General features: G+C 34.2%; 1 protein-coding gene across 6 annotated transcripts in view; it reads right to left on the bottom strand.

Moving 5' to 3' along the window:
• The window catches only part of STRN3 (striatin 3), a 61806-nt gene that overhangs the window by 20284 nt on the left and 19820 nt on the right, over positions 1-21702 (bottom strand). Inside the window, exons 2-9 of one of the 6 annotated variants that reach the window (XM_080592752.1) lie at positions 21491-21594; positions 16336-16409; positions 14796-14877; positions 14317-14496; positions 13749-13881; positions 12587-12728; positions 7004-7114; positions 225-365 (exon numbers count right to left, since the gene is read on the bottom strand). In XM_080592752.1, the coding sequence (XP_080448878.1) occupies positions 225-365; positions 7004-7114; positions 12587-12728; positions 13749-13881; positions 14317-14496; positions 14796-14877; positions 16336-16409; positions 21491-21594 (967 nt within the window). The remainder of the gene's footprint in view (positions 1-224; positions 366-7003; positions 7115-12586; positions 12729-13748; positions 13882-14316; positions 14497-14795; positions 14878-16335; positions 16410-21490; positions 21595-21702) is intronic. The other 5 variants (XM_080592753.1, XM_080592755.1, XM_080592754.1 and 2 more) reach the window with 5 other exon arrangements.

Genomic DNA, 21702 nt, shown 5'->3' with positions numbered 1-21702 from the left:
CAGCTGTACATAAAGTTGTTTGAAAATACTTATAAGAAAGGTCAGTTACGATAAGCCACTGGGATTCAAGCTGTAGTCTCATAAAACCATTTGGGAAGAACTGCAAATAATAATGATGTGGCAATCTGCAACTCCGTTAAGCTTTATAGAGGGGACATATGTTACAGTGTGTGCTTTCTAGAAGAAATCTCCTGTAATATAATAAGTAGCTGAATTTTTTGTACCTTCCTCTGCTCTTGCACCTTCATGATCAGTCATTCTAGAAGAGGGTGACCTAGATTGATTAATGATTCCTGAAGGGATGTGGGGTATCTCATCATCGCCAAGATCTGCTATCATGTCGTGAAGTTTTGTCCTGTTGACTCCTGTAAATTAACGTCAGCAGCAAAAATTCATTTGATTGCTACCGCTTGACTTGACTGAAGTCTAAAAATCTATTAAACTAAGTAAACAAGAACAACTACTAATGGGACCTCATTCAAATAAATACAACGCTTTTTGTTCCTTTGTATATTAATAAAATTGATCTTTTGGAAATCAAGAGAAATAAATGCATTAGATCTAAAACTGCATGCAAACAGTTTGAATTCACCAAATCAAAGAATAACTGCTTTGTGTTCTGCAGATCTATTTTATAATTTCCTGTAGGAGAGAAAAAATCTCAATCTTACATCCCTTGTGAGAAGCCAAACATCAAAAAGAACATAATTACTAAACAAAATACATATGAATCAAACATTTGCTAATAGTATTACAGAACTTTAACTGTACTAAACAATTTAACATTGAAACACAGTGCAAATAAAAAATAAGCTTACAAATGAGGGAAAAAGTACAGATAAATCATAATGGGGGTGCAACAAACAATTAACTTTCCCTGCTTTTGAATGGTGTTCAAGTTATATAAAATGTTTATTAAATACAAGGCCAAGCATGCTTCCACCACTATATGAAACTGCAGATGTATACCACATCTACTATATAAGCATGCCACAAGAAATAAAACATACTGAATTATGTGCATTAAATTCATGATGTAGGTCCCGGCTAGCAATAGTATGTTTTAATTAAAAAAAACTTTTTAATTAAGTTCATTTCTGCTTTCAACTTTCAGCTTTCTTACTAAAAAAAGTCTTCAACCATTATGCGAAATTTCAGTGATAGACTCTTTTTAAAGAAAACAATCCACAATGATATAAGACATAACCAGATTTTAATCAATAAGGAAGCCCTTGCAGGTATTGCTGGCAGTTATACTGCAGAACATTTTAAACAAAAATGAAGACAGCACACCTACACTGACCCCTCAAAAAAAATGCTATGGAGCATATTTTTCTTTTACGCTCACTACAGTGTAAATACTTACTACATTTAAAAGAGCATATTAATACTTAAATAACTTTCTAACATATGCATTATTGATCAAGTAAGCTTTAGGAAGCAATTTATTACACTCCAAGTTGATGTGCCACTTAAAAAATACAAACTAAACAGAGCCTTCATTTTATAAAATAGCAAAAGGTAAACACTACAATAAAAGATCACTTATCAAAAGCAGAACTGAAATAATACCTGATCATTTCAGATTTTTAGATCTTACTTTGACAAAAAATGGTTAAAATTCATGTCATCAAAAATAAGTATCCATCAATAATTGAATACTCTGTAGATAATGCACAGAGGGATCACAATGAAAAGTATTTCTGCAAGTGGAATCACGGCAAAAACATTACATGCATAGGCCAAGAAGGATGTCATATAACTATTCACATTAATAGTTATAAAACACACTAATTTTGCCAAACAAACTAGAACTCCTTATACTTTTTTTGTACTTCTGTTATTTTTCTTACTTTGTTTTATGGAACATATAGTCTTTCCATTAAGTCTATGAAAGCTGCTACCCAGAAGTTGTTTGAAAAAAAGATGGCTTCCAAAAGTTTCCCTTATGCAACAGAACATATTTCTTGAATGGTTAAGTTTCATTTCACTCCCAGATATTAGTGAGTCTAGAAACCTACAATCTCAGGTAATGAAATATTTAAAGTTTTCTTCCCTGGTTATAATGTTTATGTAGAATCATTTCAAATAAATCCAGAAGTAAAGCAATATTATTCCCTTAAGAAAGACAGAGATGGTAAAGCAAGGATTAATATAAAGAGACCTGCTTGAGTTTTGGAGGAGATGGTGAAAGCTGATAAAAATTTATTGCAAAAAGAATTACTAACAGGAACACGCGACCTTCCTCTAAATGCAAGACCAAAAAAGATTTCATTGCAGTTAGATTTGAAAGCACAAGAAGCAGCTATCAGGAGGGTAGGGGGCATAAAGTATATGGTACAGTCACTGGTCTTACCATACCACAGACGTTGAGGTCCTGAAAATAACATCCCTCATTATACGACTGAAATGACCTTTAAATTTTTGCTGGCCCACAGTTACACTGCATTTTAAATCTTGACTGTGTTACTGTCCTTTTGTGCACTTCAGCTTACAGAGTTTGATGATCTACCTACTATATCATCTAATCACTTCTTGTAGACATAAACAGACTGAAAAGAGCTGTATTTGCCCTGAAGAGCACAGATCTAAAAAGATTCCTCTGACTAAGGAGGTGAAGGAGGTCCCTCCTCACTAGTACGAGGAGTATCTCCTATGCATCAACACTTTTTTCCAATAGCCACTAAACTGATGTGGTTAAGATCTCATTTCAAAGGTGTACCAGTTAATTGCAGTCAGCAGGTGAGATGTTTATAAAAGACATTGTTAAAGGTCTCAACATTCTTAAAGGTCTCAACTGTACAGACTGCAGAGCTTGCTTTTGTGTCTTTTCTATTCCAGTTGCTTGTCAGCCAGCAAGCTGACAGCTTGATGGTGATCACCAGCTGATATACTCTTGAAGATATTACAGAGCAATCACTAAGTTGCATGATGAAAGTAACAACTGGTACCCTGAACTGTCTACTTGGATATACTCTTTGCTCTCCAGAAGAAAACACATCTGTCTTCATGTTGATAAACCCAAACTGTTCATGTAAAATGCCAAAAAATAACTTAGGAGATTTTATTCACATTCAAACTGAAAGCACCTTTTGTAAGTGCTCTCTCCCTGAACATAAGGGCATGAGAAAATTGTCTCAGAGCATGCTCTGGAGAAGTAACTAGCAGTAGTCCTGCTCACTCTGCTAACCACTGCTATCTTGAGCCAGCCAGTTATTTAGTATGTCACTACTTAGGGGATTGTCAACCTTGCCTTAAGTGTCCTTCAGCAAGTTAAGTCACTTCTTGTCCTTCAGGCATTCACCTCAGAATGGCCCTCAATCCACCACACAATAGAGGGAGAAAGGAGCAGATGCCATTTCAAACTGCTACTCTCTACTTCATGCTAAAAAATGTCAATGCTCATGACTGGGAGACCACCACAGAAGACTATAGAGATTTCTGCTTTCTATTAAGTGTGCCTGCATATCGTTGTTGAAGTGTTCTAGATGTTACAAAGATCTTTAAGGATTAGAATGTGCTGACTCCGCATAAGCAGCTATGTTCAATGCACTAACTGGCTATGTTCTAGTCTTCAGGATGAAAGACAACAATCAGTAAACATAAACCTGTTAGAACAAAAGCAGAACACCTAGAATCTCCTTCAGAGATCAAAAGAGAAAAAAGGTAATCAAATATTCAGCACAAAAAAACTGTGGTCTGACATGTCAAACAGATTTTATTAGTGCCAAGATGTAATAGTCAGAATCTAACAGTGATCCTTCTGCATCAACCTGTGATGCAATCAAGATGGTTAAATCCAAATCATTCCATAAATACAGAACAATTAGGCTAAAGCAGAAGGAATGAGAGAACTGCCAAGGACCAGGAAAAGAAAAAAAACATCAGTAAAAGGACCTCCATTTAAAGTTACCTAAACATACAATTTAAGATGTGAAAACTATTTTTCTAACTGCTAAGAACACACTAGTCTTATCTAATTGTATCAAATTGGACATGCACAATTTCCACAATCATGTTGTGAAAATTTGAGAAATGATATCTGAACAACAGTTAACACCTGATTTGCCTGCAAAATCATTTTACCCAACTTGGGCAAAAAGCTTAATACCTTAAATTTAGCGTATTAGGGTAAAAGGTAAGATTGTAAGAAAACACTTTTGAAGAAATCAAACCTAATTATAATAGATAAATAAGGAGTTAAGTCTAGAATATACTGTATGTGTCTTTAAAAAAATCCCACAACCTCAATAGCCAGGGTTATTTTACTGATCATATTACAAAGGTAATGTAATTAAAGCATGTTGTTTTTTTTTAATTCCTTTCATACGGAAGTAGTACTTCCACATAATACTTTGACTACTCTGCCAGATAACAAAAACGAAAGAAGGAAAAAGAGCAGGAATTACATTATGAAGACGTGTGTGTCAGCAGTAAACAACCTAAATCACGGTGTTCCACCCAGCAGAAAGCATATGAATGCAAACTACAGAAGTATCAAAATAAATTACATCAGTTTCTGTTCCCTTATTAACCTCCACAAATGGAATGAAAGTTACTATATACCTGGGCCAGGGCCACACAGATCCTGTCATGAATAAAACAGTCTAAGTGTATATTATGGAATAGTTACCAGATGCTGGTCCAGTAAAACCCATTAGAATGTCTGCCCTCAAAACACTGCAAGGCAACATGTCCCACCCTGAACACGCTTTTATTGTGTATAGAGTTATGCTGTTCAATTACCCCAGTGATTTAAAGGTCAATTTTTAATTAGAAATTACAGTCATAGGTCTGACAACTACAGAATCCCACAAACCAACCCGTAAGACTACTAATACGAGCTCAGGGATTCCCAAAATATAATTAAAATTAAAAACAACAACAACAAAAAACTAAACCACAACCAAAGTGTTAAACAGTGACTTGTATCACCTCACAGCATTGTGACACACAGTTGTCCCCTAATTATTTCTCTTATGCAAACATATCCAAATTTCAAAATGACTTTAGATGAAGAAAATACTTAAGTTTTGACTGAGGAACACACACTGTCAAAAGACAATATAAGTCAAATAATAACCGACGACGACCATGTCATATCATTCATGGTGCAAAATTTCGTGTTACTGTTTCTAGCAACTGCAGGAAAGCAGAATGAAAGAAACACGTTAACCTTTTCAATTTTGCAACTGAACACTTCAGACAGAATAATTACTACTTAATCTAAGTGATTGTCTAACAATTTAATCAACACTATTGACCACTAAAACATTGTTTTTTTCTAATGGGTGAGGATTATGCTCCTCTTCTGGAAGCTGTAAGACTGCTACAAATTGGGAAAACAAAATGATTGTGAAAATTCTTAATTGCATAGCAGCCAAGTAAGATATAAGTGCAGGAAAGAAATTGTTTTTATACAAGCCCAAATAATATCAACAAAACAAATAGGGAGACCTGGAAATGGCTTTTTTTTTTTCTATTTATACTCCTACAACAACACTACTTGTCACTGTTTTAGAGCTGCTCACCTTGCAGAAGCTAGAAAATGCTACCTGGTACGGGGAGTGTGAAAAAGTTAGAATCAAAAGTATAGTTTTGAGAACTTTCACTATGAGATAATCCCAAAGGAACTAATATTTTAAGAGAAGTAAGAAAATCCCCTAAATACTTTTCCCCATATATCAAAACATTTGCTGCTATTATGCAGCTACTACGTAATGTAGTCTAAAATGTGGAATTCACATTCCAACAGTCTAAAAGGTGAAGTTCACTAAGAAAAATTCAAATAAGAGGTACATTTTAATATTAATAGGAGGTTTCTAACCTTACAAAATACTTCATGTGAACTTGATTGTCAAATGCTTATTTACATGTCAAATGAGCATTATCATCCAGATAACTAACATAAATTCTAAAAATCAAACCAAAGACTGAATAAAAATATCTTTATACTCTGGCAAAAAAAATATTTGTGCACACCTGTATGCATGCATGAGAGTCATGCAAAACTGCTGAAAAACAACATGCACCAACTGAATTGTGTTAGAACTTAAAGTAATCTCAAATCTTAATGAATTACAGAATTCTTTATGAAATGTTATATTTTAATTACCACCTGATTTAGTTAGTACATATTCACATAATTTTTTTTTTCAAATACAGGTTTTATTTTTTCTTTTAACTAAATATAGCTAGAAACTGTAATAATATACTTCCAAAATAAGAAACCTGCTACCAAGGGATCTTCTCTATGCTAATTTAATAACATTTTGCCACTAATAACTTTTTAGAGCTGATGGTAAAAGTTACAAAATAATTTTTAATATGTAGTTAACATTTAAAGTCTAGATTAACATAGTTCAAAAAGGGCAGCCAGTCTGAAAACTCTTAAAGAGTAAAGAGGCATTAAGCAAAACACAAAGTGCTCAGAACAGTGAAGGACATCATAAAATAAAGATTATATAATAAACAAAGCCGCAAAAGAACTTAATCAAATTACAAGCCTTTTTTTTTCTTCCATTCTCATCTTGCCTTAGATTGCTAAAGTAATTAGAAGACCATAAACAGCAGTTATAGCTTGATTCAAGCTCATGATTAAAAAAAAACACCACAACACCCAAAACATTATTTCATTTTTACATTATTTCATTTTAAGAAGTGGAGAAAGCTTAAATTTTCTTTCAGCAAACTTTCTGGAGTAGAAACAACCCCAAAATGTAAATTGTTTGCTATTTTTGTACTCCCATTACAAAGCAGTTCTCTTTTACCTACTTAAGTTTCTGTGTTGTCAACACATTTGTCCCATCTAGTAAATGGCTGGAGATATAGGTTTCAACATTCACATTCAGCAGTTAGAAAGTTAAAGTTGGTTGCCCCCGTTACAGAAAACAATGTTTAATGGAAATAAATAAATAAAACAGAACTCATGAGGAAAAAAAAAAGTCTTCTATATAAATAAGCAAAGAAGCGTTGCATTACAAGATTCAGAATCTGCACTTACTCTTTACCCCTTTCTTCCCCTTTCGTTCCTTCTTGTACTGTTCCTTCAGTTTACTTATTAGTCCCTGGTCTACATCCCAAACCTCAGCAGTTGGGGACAGGTCATCTTTGTCTACATGCAGCATATTATTAAAAGAAAAAAAACAGCAATTGGCAATGCAAGCTGTTGGCGATTTACTATAATAGCTGTATAAGAGCATCAATAAAAGTTCTTAATAAATCTTTAAAGGTGCAGTCTCAGTTTAAAGTTTACAAAACACAATCTTGTTTCAGTTTTCCAAGGCACTGTTTAATATCAGTTGTATTTTGGAAAACTGTATGTTAATTTGTTACTAAGGAGCAAACAAATTAAGCTTCATAAGTAACTTCATGTTACATACTTCAAAATACACAAAAATTCATTGGTGCTCAGAAACAATTACTGCATCTTTAGAAAGACAGTGTTAAGAAATTATTCAGCCAGTATTGAATAAGCAAATGAAAGTACTCATGCTGTATTACTCATGAAAATGCAAGCTGAGTAAGTCAGTGCCAATTTATTCATGAAGACCACCATGCATCCTCTCGCACTCATTCTACATGCACAAGAAACCTTGATCCTACATATAAAGAGGGGAACAAGCCTACAAATACAGCATTTCACGTCAAGATGGATGAAATTAATTCACAAATGTGAATAAATTGCATTTCAGCAATTACATTATAATCACTAGAAAATACCACATTCCGCAGTTATTTTAGAATATTTGTCTTTTTCTGTTTGACAGTAGTTAATACTCATTTATTATCCACAAAAAGTCAAGTCTTCACCTTTCTAAACTATCTCAAACATTTCTGGAAAGACTGAACTAGGAAAAGCATAAACGTGTTTCTAAGATAAGGTAAATGTAACATTTGCAGAAGGACTTTAGATAAAGAACAACTAAGCATCAACCCAATTTGGCTTACACACTAGTCAAGCTTACACTCACAAAAGATATTAGACAAAACAATAAAACGAGGTTCCTCAGTTCCCAACTTCCAGTTATGCCTACGATATCAGTGTCTCCATAAAACTGCAGTTACTGATATTATAACTATTTGAATCATAGAAGTACGCAAGAGAAGCTGTATACAGCAAAGAAAAAGAAATGAGCATTAGGAAGCAAAACTTAAACTAACTGCCCTTGATTTTATAAAGTACAAATGTTTCAAGACAAAACATGACAAAGAATGGGAAAATATTCTAGGATACTGATGCATCTAACGAAAGACCATCATTCAGGTAGGGCAGATCAATGACAAAGAAATAACCTTGATCAAAGAGGTAGAATACAGGACTGGCAAGAAGGCAAGAAGCTGAGTTCAACGTGAAAGTCTCTAGAACCGTCCACAAAGAACTGTGGATAAGGAAATGGAATTACTACCTCTTATACCAAACCACAGCTACAACTACCAAACCTACAACTACCAAACTGCAAACAGAAAGGCCTCAACCTTTATGAGTACAGGGTCAAAATACTGACAGAAAAATACTGCTTATTCAGGAAATAGGAGGTACAGAAACATGTCAGAGGATATGTCCCTAAAAAAGAGGAAGGAAATCAGAAAAGCAAGCAAACAAAAATAAACAAAACCACAGGGGGAAAAAAAAGGAAATTCAGTGGAAAAGGGAAAAAATCCAAAGCAACATTAATAGAAGGAAAACAATCAGGCAGGTTGTAGCCCTGCAGAGAAGGATTTGAGAATTAAACTGAACCAGAAGCAGAACATATATAACAACAATGTAATGCTGTCACAAAATGCCACAACATTCTAGTATGTTTTAAAAAAGTATGATGTATTAAACCAGGAATACACATAATTCAGTGATGGTGGTGACAAAATTGAAGCAGTTTGTCTATTCTGCACTACATTGAAAGTTTAGGAAATGTCTGAAGATAAGAAAAACAACAGTGAGTTATCAAAGAATTTAAAGGAACTGGGCTCATCCAGAGAGCAGGGAAAACATATGTCTGCAGGCATAAATACTCCAAAAAAAAGTAGCGTTGGCTACTGAAATGTAGGTCAGAAATAGAAAACAAGTTAAAATACTACCTCAGATTAATCAGCAAAGCTCTGAAATTAATTTCAAAGAATATTTTTAGGAAAATATTAAAATATTTCTCTCAGTTATGCCTACGTATTTCAGAACAAAGTCACATAACTAGACTCTTCCATAAATCTCCTCTAGTACTGAACTTCCTCAAATTGCCTGTAGTGGTTCTAATTCATACTAAATTGCCACCAGGACTGTGCAGAGGATCCAGGATGACTACTAGTCAATACCATTTAGTGGAAAAAAAATTGAAGAGGAAAAAAAATCCTATTTTAAAAAACGACCCAGGAGACTGAATTCCAGTCACTCTGTCACCCAGAATTCTGGGCACAGGCGGTAATTCTCCAAGTCATGCTCCACCAGGAAACAAAATTCCTGCGTTGCATAGAGAAGAAAAATTCAGTGAACATGTTAGACAAAAATCACAAGTAGGATAAAAAGACTACATAATATGTAACGTTTGTAATAGGTGACATACTATGCAACAACATGTAACATTTCTTTTATTCCCGTTTGCTCAAGGAAACAGAACTTACATATGCAGCTTTTTCTTGACACTGTTTCACCACAAAGCATTTCTAAATTTTTAATCTGAAAACATACATTCATTTTTGAATGTGCTGTATACATTAATACTTTATTTAACATCACATGAATTTGCTCATCTTTCAGTATTTTGAAGATGAACTGCTCCTAACAGAACATCACGTTTCGTAAGATTTTATATCACGACACCCAAAAATAACTGAAGACTCCAAGTATATTAAATGAGGTACTCATAAAAGAGAATGTGCTCATAAGAAGCTGTATTATAGGAAGAAAAAAAAACTTCCACACTTGGTGTCTGGCTGCTTTTCAGAAGTCTCTAATAGCGCAAAAGTAATTATCAAATTTGTGATGAAAAATTTTAGCATATCTGGAGTTACTTGCAAGTAGTACTTGGTTAATTAAGCTTTGAAAGTAACAATAAAGCAAGACTGGACAATAGGTTTAGAGTCTAAACATCAGAAGTTTGATTTGTGTACATTAAATTAAAGCATTATAAAGAAATATACATTTAAACATTGGTTCTTTACATTTTTTATCAGAGAGCCCAAATCCTCACAAGAGTAAGAAATGATAGGACGATGCCACTGACAGGGAAGACTGAAATAGGAAGAAAAGCTGAGAATAGAAGTGAGCAACTATTCACATTCCGAAAGAGAAGAATGAATTATAACTGAAATACTAAAATTGGTGGTTGCTACAATTGTTTAGAAAGGAATGACAAGTATTTGTTTCTATGAAGTTCTAATAAATGAATAAATGAATCTATGGATGGGCCTTGAGATTTCAAATAATAGCAGTTTCGTGGAGTTCAAAATAATGGGACAGGCTGTAACAGGGACAGGTTCAGGCAACCTATCATTTTTAGAAGGCATTTAAGTGGGACAACACTTGAAATGTTATTTTTGATAGGTAATAAAAAATCCATTGTCTTGAAGCATTTCAAATTTACACAATGATCATTAAAGAAGTGACACAATCCCAAGACCTGATAGACTGTATCCTTAAGCATCTGGTTAAGGAAATAACAGCTGCATTCACTGACATGCAGTTACAAGCAAGTCTTCTGATTCACTTAAATAGTGAGTTAGTACAAACTGGAAAACTTATGGATTTTTTTTAATGGGGCAAAATGTAGAATATGTACTTTTTAAGATGGAAGCAGGTTTATGTGCATTTCCTGCTTCCTTGCCTCAGACATGAAGGGTTTGATAGCAAGAGAATTATTGTGGTTAAACTAGTCAGAAAAAAGCTGTCACAAGTGCCCACGAACTCCTAAAATGCTCTGCCTTGCTTCCTGTGGGTTCACTTACACTATAATAACAGACACTTCAAAACTGCTCTCTGAAAGGCACTGTGGGTCAATTTGATTTTTAAATAAATAAAAGAAATCTATTTAAAGTTTGGGACAGCAACTCAACTTGAAAACAAGTTTGAAAATTTTTGTCTCGCAACGTCAGCATTTCAACTAAATTAGAACCCCAGCATTCTGGGTAGCTGACTAAAAATGACAGAGATATAACAGGCTTGGAAAGCGGATACTTGGAATTGAAATGGTCAAACTACTATACTAAATTTCAGCAGTATGCTGTGACAAAATCAATAAATCTTTTCATGAATGAGGGCATCAAGTCATCTTTCCTTCTATATGCAACAGTGGTGAGACTAATTCTAGAAACAGAACTTCTTGCAGCATTCAGTATTTGAAGGGAAGTTGCAAATTCAATCAGAACCTTTGCTTCACAGCCTACTCAGGGATCTGCCCTCTTGGCTAAATAAAAAATGACTAAAAAACTAATCAAAAAAACATAGCCTTCAAAGGGGAACAACACCAGCCAACTACAGCACTTCTAAATCTAGGCAGTTATTACTGAAACAAAAGGTTACAGTTTGCCTGGCTTCATCTTCTAACTAGAAATAAGAGCGTTAAAAAAAAAAATAAAGGTGACTAACACTGATACTAATTTCCAAGACAGAACACTTACTAATCCTTGGTACCTGCAAAATCCAGATTAGATGATGCACCAGTATTTTGATTTCTGTAGGTATTTATATTCCATAAGTATAACAAATTCACTGTCTCAATAGCATAAAATGGTCAAACAGGATGATCTAGTGGCACTTCTTGGCTTTACGGTTACAGATTTACAGCATGAAACCACAAAATTGTTTGACAGACCAGAAACTGTCAATTCCCCATTGCAGGACAAATGTGAATGACACTGTTCTTCATTAATTCTTTGTCCTACTCAAGTTCTCTCCCTTTCAGTTTCTTCTTTTGAAACGTGTAGGCTCTAAGAGCTTCTGAAGGTTACTTAACTCATTTTGCTTCGTTTCACATTGAATTAGTAATCTGCTTAATTTTATTATGCACTCTAAATTAAAGTAAGTAAATAAAAAGTTGGGCCAGTATAAAAGGTTGTGGTTGGTTTTTGTTTATTTTTTTTTGTTTTTTTTTTTTTTTTTTGTTTTTGATTCTACTAATGGAAGTTACATTAGCAGTAACATCTAAAAAAAATCTCAGACAAAAAATCTAAATACACCCATCTTCATTTTTGCAAGCACACCGAAGAAATTCATTTAACTTGAGAACAAAAACTTTAAAGCTCCTTATCAGAAACAAACAAAAACAATCCAGATTTGAAAGCCAACTTAATTCAGGTATAAAAAAAATATTCAGTACCCTAGTCCCCTCTATTCAAACAAGAAAATACCTATTTCGGGGGAAATTTTCTGAAAATAAAACGAAAACATAAAACATAACTATAACTGAATTTCTGGCAACTGCAATAGTAAATAAATATGAAAATTTCAGCATCCAATATACTATTGTCTAATCACCAGTATATGACCATCACAATCATCCACACATTCACACCACCTTAGCATAGACTGCAACACCAATATGATGTCATGAACAAGTTTTCCTTTATTTTGTACATTCTTTTGTTGGCATCTTACCCCACTCTGTTCCATCTCCTGAACTTCGGGCTTCTCCAGCTCCCTCACCATCTTCAGCTGTTACTAAAAAATCAAATTCTTTCAACGCTTCTTCAGTATCAGGGTCATCTGTAAGGTCTGCAGCTAAACCTTCATTACCAATCTGAAAACAGATTAAAAAAAACTTTCTGAATTTGAACTGTGAACCTTTCTCATACTCAAATATTTAACTTAAAAATTATATAGATTATTCTCATTGAAGACTTAGTTGCATAGGAAAACACTTTCCAAAATGAAATGCAGAAAAAGATACTTAAATCTAGTCAGAGCTGCTTACAATCAAAAGAAAAAAAAAACACAGCCTAGTGATCATTAGAAGGGAAAAGAGCACTGACACAAGGTTTAGCAACAAACAAGTACATCCACGACTTTGTTTTTGATTTAAAAGGTCTCAACCAAAAACTGTTGTTGATTTTCTTGCAATATTAACAGATTTCTAGAGAAGCTTTATAACTCCCTGCTAAGGCATCATTGAAATGTTTTCTTTCATTCTGCAGGTGAAGAAATTTCCATGTGAGGCTGTGTTTCTGTAAGAAGTTGGGCAATATTCTTATACTTTTGCATAAGGACACAATATTTACAAAGGTAAACAATCTTTCAGTTATTACTTTTTAATAAAAAACGAGCTTTGTCAAGAGTCAAAATATAACTGCACTGTCTTCGTAGATGCTTTAGTGATTTACTTACTAGATTATATGTTTATCGGACTACCTACTGCCCTAGAAGAAAAAAAGATTCAACCAGTATTTTGATTCATCTATTTACCAGAAGTACAAATTAATACTAAAGGTGTATAAAACCCTTCCTGACAAGTCAAGTTGGGAGATTCAGACTTGCATCAAGCTGAGCTACTGTTTCTAGCTATTTATGAAAATTCAACGCAGCCAGAGGCACCATAATACCGTGGAATTCTCTGCTGAGCAAAACATAATGAAACTGTCAGTACAGTGGTCCTAAATCAACCTCTTTGCATAAAGAAACCCTGGTGACAGGGAGAAACTTCTAGCACAGGAATAAAAAACATGACATACTTATAACTGTCTGGGGGGAAAAAGGAAAAAGATTTCCCTTTTAAAAAGGGAAATTTATGTATACAAAGCAGTATTTTAAAAAAGTATTTTACTTTATGTTTCTTATTTATCCGGTGCTTTTCTTTTCCTTCTGCAATATCTTCTATCATGTCACTCTCCTCTTCTTCATCACTATCATCTGCATTTTCTAAGAAGTTAAATGTTTCAAGAACATCACCAGAATTCCTAGAAAAATAAAAACATGAACAGGGAGAGAGATTTACTTGCTCGAGAGATTTTAGAACATTAATCAGATTAAATTAAATTGCTACCTGACTTAATAAGCGTAAGAATTTTAAAACAAGCACAACGACAATGAATTGTTGCATGAAAAAGTTTCTACAGCTGTCTAATTCTTCACTCTGCAACACTCATCGGTATCGTTCCTTAAAATAATAATTCCAAAGCGGTATTGAAGATAAATTTATGTCATATAACCCTATATATTTTCTACACAAGACTTAGAATCAATTTTACTTAAGTTCATAACCATTTGTAGTCAGCTATGCTCACAGGGTTCAGAGCCTTCATAGTCTGAAGTTCAACGTGAACTAACCAGTACATTAAAATGACTATGCAGAATAAACTATAACTTCACACATTTCTCACCTCTTCACTTACCTTTTGATTTCCTGTCCCTTTTGTTTTGATGAAGGAGATTCACCCCCATTGAGAATCTGTTCTAAGTTCTTTGTCTCTACTGAACCATTTGGTTCTGAATTGGAGAGCCCAAGCAAAGACCTGACCCGCTGGGAGCGTACATCCAATATCGTATCTGTATAACCTACTTCCTGCAGATACCTACACACATTAAGAGGAAAAAGAGGAAAGCACATCTGAGGGAAAAGGAAATAAATCAGTATCAACTCTTTCTATAAAATGTATTATTGTGGCATTTATTTTAAAATAAACTTCATCTCCATCCATCTCACATGGAAAAGCTCCATCTATATTGCTTAAAGGTCAAGCCTATAAACCCTGTATGACAAACCACCATCTGCCCACCTCAATTACCCGGTATCAAAAAGTAAGCATATACACAGCTCATAAGACTTCAGAAAACAGTTTGAATACACCAATATTCCAACAACACTACTTACTGTCTTAGTAATTGTCTGCCTTGCTTCCAGGTCAGTTGGCTATTTTGAGGTACTGCAGGAACCTCCGTATCTTTGGTTTCTTCTGAAAGATAGTATCATATTTAGTGGTTGTTTTTTGTTAGTTTTTTTTTTTTTTAATTCAGCTTTTTACAAGACACCAATGAAACTAAAAGCAAATCTTACACCTGCATAAGGTGGCATCTATTTTAAAGCTTTTTTTTTTTTAATTAAAATAGCTTTTTCCCCCCTTAATTCCTTGTTAAAGAATAAAACAAATAATTTAACAGAACGAAATGAGTTCAAAAATTCTAATCCTCTACTTGGAGAAAAGGAACTGAAAAAGTATTTAACTTGTACACAGAAGAAAGTCTGGCCCCAACTGTCTCAAGTGTTACTGCTAAGAAATGTTAATGCAAGAAGTATACCTCTTCTACAAAGCTGAGAGGATTAGAAAGTGACTTGGAAAACACTAACAAAATACAGTTAAAAGAAGAATAAAAGACAAAAATGAAGTTACACGTTAGCATTTGGAGAAAACAAACATGTCAAGTTTAACACAACTTCCATGAGCCTACTATCAACAAATAAAATCTAGAACCCACTACACCTGCTATGGCAGAGACTATAAAATGTGGGACAAATTAAGAGCTTAAGAATTAAAACATCTAACTTCCTTTGCATTTAAATATATACTAAAACTCCCATCAAGTAAAAAATATTCATCGTGATCTCTAGTTTCAACTGGGGGTGTAAGTACCCAAAATGTGACACTTCTGAAGCAGAAGAAAACAGGAAGAAAACAACAAAAAGGATCTGCAGACCACAATTTTAAGGCACATTATTAAAATACAGGCCAACAATGCAACTTTCCAGAAGACCTACATTTCAATAGAGGCCACATTCAATTCTGCTTATTAGTGCAATTATGAAAAACTCTTTTCTCTATAAGCAATATTGTGAAGAGCAAAACTCTTATGATCAACTTCTTATCAGTGTTATAAAATCACAAGCACTCCAGGGTGCAAAAAGTCAGGCTAATTTTTCCTCTTAGAACATTCTCCCTTCATTTAAGATAAAAACAAACTCAACAACTTTTTCCAGGACAATACAGTATTTTTTTTCCTCATTCTTTAAAAACTATCATCCTATAACAGCATCAAAACCAGAAGTATCTCTGATATTTATTCTGCACTTATGCTTTCCCTCTAAATGGATGTCACACTGGTGTAAAACATTAAATCCTTCAACAAGAGATATCTAAGAAGTAAGAGAAGCACAGCTAAATAAGGACTTGTGTAACTATTTAAAACTTTCTTTGATGTTCAGAGCTGTTTCAGAAAAGAAAAAAGAAAAAATAAGAAAAAATTCATTTTGATTTAGAGATAAAAATATTGACTCGACATAAAACTTTTCCTAGGTATTTTCTCTATAATGTACTTGAATGGAAAAAAAAGACTGAAAATCGCAATAAACAAAGAAAATCTAGAACAATTTACGTAGAACAAATTATGCTAAAGCAGGCTGTTGTCAGAAAAGTTACCTGATTCAAAAGTTGGCATTTTCAAGTCACCTTGGTTCAATTCTGTGCCATATTTTAATTTATGATATTTTGCCCTGGAAAAGTAAGGAAATTATTAACAAATTGGCATACAATGCTTTTACCAACTCAAAATATTCTACTATTCCCTTTTAAAACAACCATATTAACACACCACCACTAATCAAAATAAAGCTGTTGCGATCATTATAGTAACAGAATTAATTCTAGTCTTTCAAGAACGTAATTTTGAGATAACCTTTTTACAGTTATTCATGATTACCAGACAATATATAGGTATTTAGTATGTTCTCCAAAATACGTATTTTTTAATTTTTATTAACAATAAACAAACAAGCAAAAAAATAACAAACACTGCACATCAGCTACCACAAGAACCTTTTGAAAACCAGTAGCTTCAATTATTTATCAGGGATAATTTCATCACTTGTCACAGTTAACCAATCATCCTATGATGAATGAACGTTACATTTGGGATCCCTGCCTATTTGCCACCTTCAATTTCCTTTTCAATTCTTCTCCTGCTCTGCCTTTGCACAACAGATATTTTTCCCCTGTGCTAACTTCCCTTATCACAGATTCTCTTACTGATTTTCTCTTCCTCACTGACTTCAGGCTTCGCTTCCAATTCCTGCTCGATCCACCTATGTAAGCGTGCCTCACTGCTTCCCATCTCCTGATCTCTCAGCCCCCTGATCTCTGCTTTTACATCAATTTTTAAAAATCAGTTTTGGTGACACTTCCACACAGGTATGCATGAGACATCCAAATCACCTTCTTTGCGCAGGGTGCCTACCAAGAGTCTTCAAGTCCCTTCATCTCCAGGAATATTACATTCACCACCTACAGTAATACCTCTGAATTCTCTGACTTTATTCCTAGACCTTTCACAACTTAACTTTTGCTTCATAAATCCCCTGAAAAAAAAATAATCTTAAAATCTCAGGGAAAAAAAGATCTAGATGTTCTATAGCAGAACTGAGGTGAAAGAACTCTGGTAGAAATTTATCAGCCACATTTAGAAAAAGAGGTCTCTATGAAATAAAGCTATCTTTATACTTCTAAATTTAACATTTGACTAAAGTTTTTGAAGTAACTGAACCACATCCAGTTCCCACCAATTTTAAAGCCTACTCCCAAACATGCAGACACTAGAGCTTCCTGAGAAAAGATACATACTGAAATGTGCTAGACAAAACCAAGGATTCCCAAAAAATTCTCTTTTCAAATGACTGAGACACTGCTGGATTTTTTTTTTCCCCCAAATTCAAGTTCTTCTCAAATGCTGCCTGACCTAATGGATAGTATAGAAGACTTCCTTCTAAATCACAGAAGTTTCTGACAGAACTGCAGGCAATTAGGAGCAGTCTCATTAACAGACTATCAGTAGATGGCACTATTGACCCTTGGTAGCAAGAAAATTCTGCATTTCCTAGCAATTACATTGTAACTGAAAAACTGTAGGGTTCCTGAAGAGGTGGTACATGAGTGACCTGAATTTGACTGACTGCCAATTAAATACAAACACAAATCTGAAGTTACTTGAATTTGAACACATTTCATCCATCCAGTAGTAAGACTGTCAACACTAGGTGCTCTCTCCAAACTGAGAGACAAAGCTTTGTTCCACATTGCAATAGGGTAGTGTACCACCAGGCTTTTCAGATAAAGCTTACAGACTATGATTTATATGTCTTAGAAAGTACTGTACACTTGAGGTAAAATAATTACAAAATGAAAATAAGAAATTTTGAAGATCAATAAAACAGAACAATACAAACAGACTCATACCTGAAGTCAGTGAAGCACTGTAATTAAAAATCCAACCTGAATTTGTTCAATTCAGAGCCATTGTCAATACTATTTATGAGGAGTCGGCCCATTTTGGAGCTTCAGTTTCAAAGCATAACTAAAATCCTGCTCTGACTGTTCATTACAAAAGATAATGAGGTATTTGATCTAAAAATATACCAATGACTAGCTACTACAAATAAGCCAAAATATTGCTGCATGTAATGAGATCAATTAAGGCTTTCACAACACATTTGATACTCAACTTCAGTTCTATAGTAAGAAATTCCCCTCCATATTTTCCATACAAACAAGGCTAAATCATTACGTATCTTGAAAATCACTAAAAAGCTGCATTGTTGTTCATGAGTCAGTGACATTAATCCCCAACCCCACACCACACAATAATTGAATTCTCCAAGAGGCATCTTTTGAATATTGACTTGCTATTCTTCTAAAGCTAGGTTTCCATGATTGAAGAAATTAACAGGAGAAGAAAGAATGCCTGTAAAGCGGATTTAACTGCTTGCTGCTATTTAGCTGTTGAATTCTACCACTCAATTGCAAGGAAACAAGCCAGCTCCTATCCAAACACCACAAAGTCAAAATATAGGCAGTTTTATCATCTCAGAAAGTCTTTTTTATTTAAGCACTATGTTACTGAAGTTTGGAGCGCAGCGGCTCAAAATATGAATCAGAGAAAGTCTGGCTATGTTTGTAGAGCACTGTAAAGACATATAGACTAGCTAGAAACAAACAGAAAACACATACACATAATCATTTAGGGCATGATTTTTTTTTTTAACCAAAAAATAAAAATCATGAAGAACTGACCCTAAGCATTCAATGAAGTTGAAATAACAAGCATCATTTTACTTCTCTAAAACATTACCACACCTGTTACATACTTAGAGATAAAAAAAATAGAAATATCGAACTATTTTGTGACTATTACTGTGTTTTATTGAATCTTACACTGATGTCCTGTTTCATTCCCTTTGTCTGAAAAATCATGATATTCACCATGGTCTGAGGTTTTTTTTCCCAGACTCCCTATAATCTGACATTTCACTGCCTCAAACTTTCTGACAGCATTAGGGAGTTAGCATTAGAAGAGGAGGAAAAAGGGTTGGAGGGAAAATCAGGTGCAATACCAGAAACTGCTGTCAACGTTCCCCAGATCTCCAGTGATCTCCAATCAGAAATTCACAGAATTTTTTATCTTTGGGCTTGTCATTAGTTGGGGTCCGCCAGGCAGAACACCAATGGCAAGAAAATACAATAACCCCTATCATCTTGAACTCCTCATTCAGTGCAACAACAAAAACTAACAGTGTATCATTCAAGAATGACAGTATAACAAGTTAGTACCTGCTTGCTTTCCTTAGTCAATCCATCATACCTTGACAATTAGATCTCAAACTACTGAGCATGAGTAGCAAAAAGTTACAGAAAGCTTCCTCATTGCCTCCCACACATTCACCAACCAACCCTCGAGTTGCAGTTCCTGTTTTTAGCCAACCTTCATTACATTTCTGGTTGGGACTTAAGCAAGGATTTTCCTCTTGAAAAGTAAGCAGCATTGGCTCGTACCCAGCAGCCACAAGAGCTGAAGTGAACTGTACATTTCTGTTCTGCTTCTGTTGTACACATGATTATAAATTTCTCATTCATCAGATGAATTTTGGAATGTCATGGGAAGTCAAACTATAAAGGTAGTTGCATTTCAAGGGAAAGCATCAATGGGGTTCCACCAATACCATTTATTTTCATATTCTGCGTTCTGTTGTATGATACTTTCGCACACTGGCTGTAATTAACTGCCTTTGATTTATCTTATTAAGCAGGTAATCCCCACAGCCTTACAACGTGCATTTGCAGAAAGTCTCCCTGTGCATCATACAAAGAGATTATCACTGCCCAAACAACCAAACTGTTCTCCTTCAACTGTTCAATGTTTTTTTAGAGGAAGAGTACGCTGCCCACCCAATACTGCACACTTTTCATCTGCCTCGAATCCAGTCACTTGCACATTACCGGTATGACTTAACAATATAGCTTTTAGTCTTAATACTAGTTGGAAAGCTGAAATTACATTCTACCCTGAGAACAGGGCCATATAAAGTAGCTCCTTGGCGCCTTATTACCTCACCTATTAACTAAAACACACAATGTGGTGGTATGACTTGCCATATAAACCTACACCATTTTCTGAAGTACACCTCTATATTGCATGTTTTATTAAAAGGCATGTAGCCATCCTTGCCAAAATAATGATTTTTAAAAAAGAACCAGGCTAATCAGTTATTTCTATACTAGTTAGTTATTTATAGTACTAATTCATAATGTAGAATATATTAAGACATACCCTCAGACAACTGACTTAAAATTTTATAGTAAATATAGCTAGGCCTCATCTGGACATTCTTAAGTTTATACTGGCAAGAATATTCTCCACAAACCAAATAAACAAAAGCTGACAATTTTGTTGCCTGACCCTTAAGAAGTTAACAGTGTTGGATTCTTCTTCTTTTTAAGAACAAGATAAAATGAAATTTAGGAATCAAGTCCACTACTGAAAGTATAGGAACATGACAAGATTGTTTGCTTAGTGCTACTGCAAAACAAAGAACTAATTTTGGCCAACTAAGCAGTCAGCCAACAGGAGAGTTTGTAGTTCTGAAGGACATTACCCTGGGTGGACTGAATGGAGTATTTCATTACACTAATGCTACAGAAAACCTACTGAGACTAGAAATTCTAGCATTTACCACATGAAATATCAGTACTTTGAAATGTAGTATTAAATTCCAAAGGATTCTTTTCTGCCACAAAATATAACTTTCATCATGCAACGCATACAAAACAGTTGTAAAGAATGGAGGGATCAATATTTTTAATCTTTTAAAGTTCAATACCACTGGAGAATAGGTAAAGGCGTAATAATAAGGTGTAAGCATTTTAGGAAGAACTATCCTTGCTTGGTTTAGTCTTTACTTAGCATGCAATTGTTCTTTAACTCAGAAAAAGAGAATCTGTTCAATTTGAACTTGCTGTGGTTAAGACATAAGACCAAACAGTTTTGAAATGTGTGGAACTTGTTATACCAGCCACTAAATTTCATCAGAAAAAAAAAAAGACAGGAACAGTACTAGGCAGTTCAGTTTAAAGAATATTTTTCAGTAATTATCAAAAACCCATAATGTAAAGACAACCAACCATAAAGACAGTGTACATTAAGTAACTATCTTTATTAGATGATTCTACAGTTTACATGAAGTGAAGGAACCCCTCCTAGTCTGCAAAGTCTTCCAGGTCAGATAAAAACTTAAATGTGTATACCTACCTTTCTTGTTTTAATGCATATTCTAACATTTTTATTCTTCTCACTAAATCTTTCTTCAGGTTTTCTTGACCCTTTCTTTCCCCTTGTAAAAATGCTATCCGAGCCTGAAAATACAAAAAGAAAAAAGATAACTGATTTTATTTCATCTTGTTACCAAAACAAAACAAAGCAATCAAGTCTGGCTTGGAAGAAAAGTCAAAAACATTTTTCTT

The sequence above is a fragment of the Anser brachyrhynchus genome (genome assembly GCF_964034855.1).
Source record: "Anser brachyrhynchus genome assembly, chromosome: 5".
NCBI lineage: Eukaryota > Metazoa > Chordata > Aves > Anseriformes > Anatidae > Anser > Anser brachyrhynchus.
Note: the sequence above shows the minus strand (reverse complement) of the source record. Positions and strands in the feature narration are given on the sequence as shown.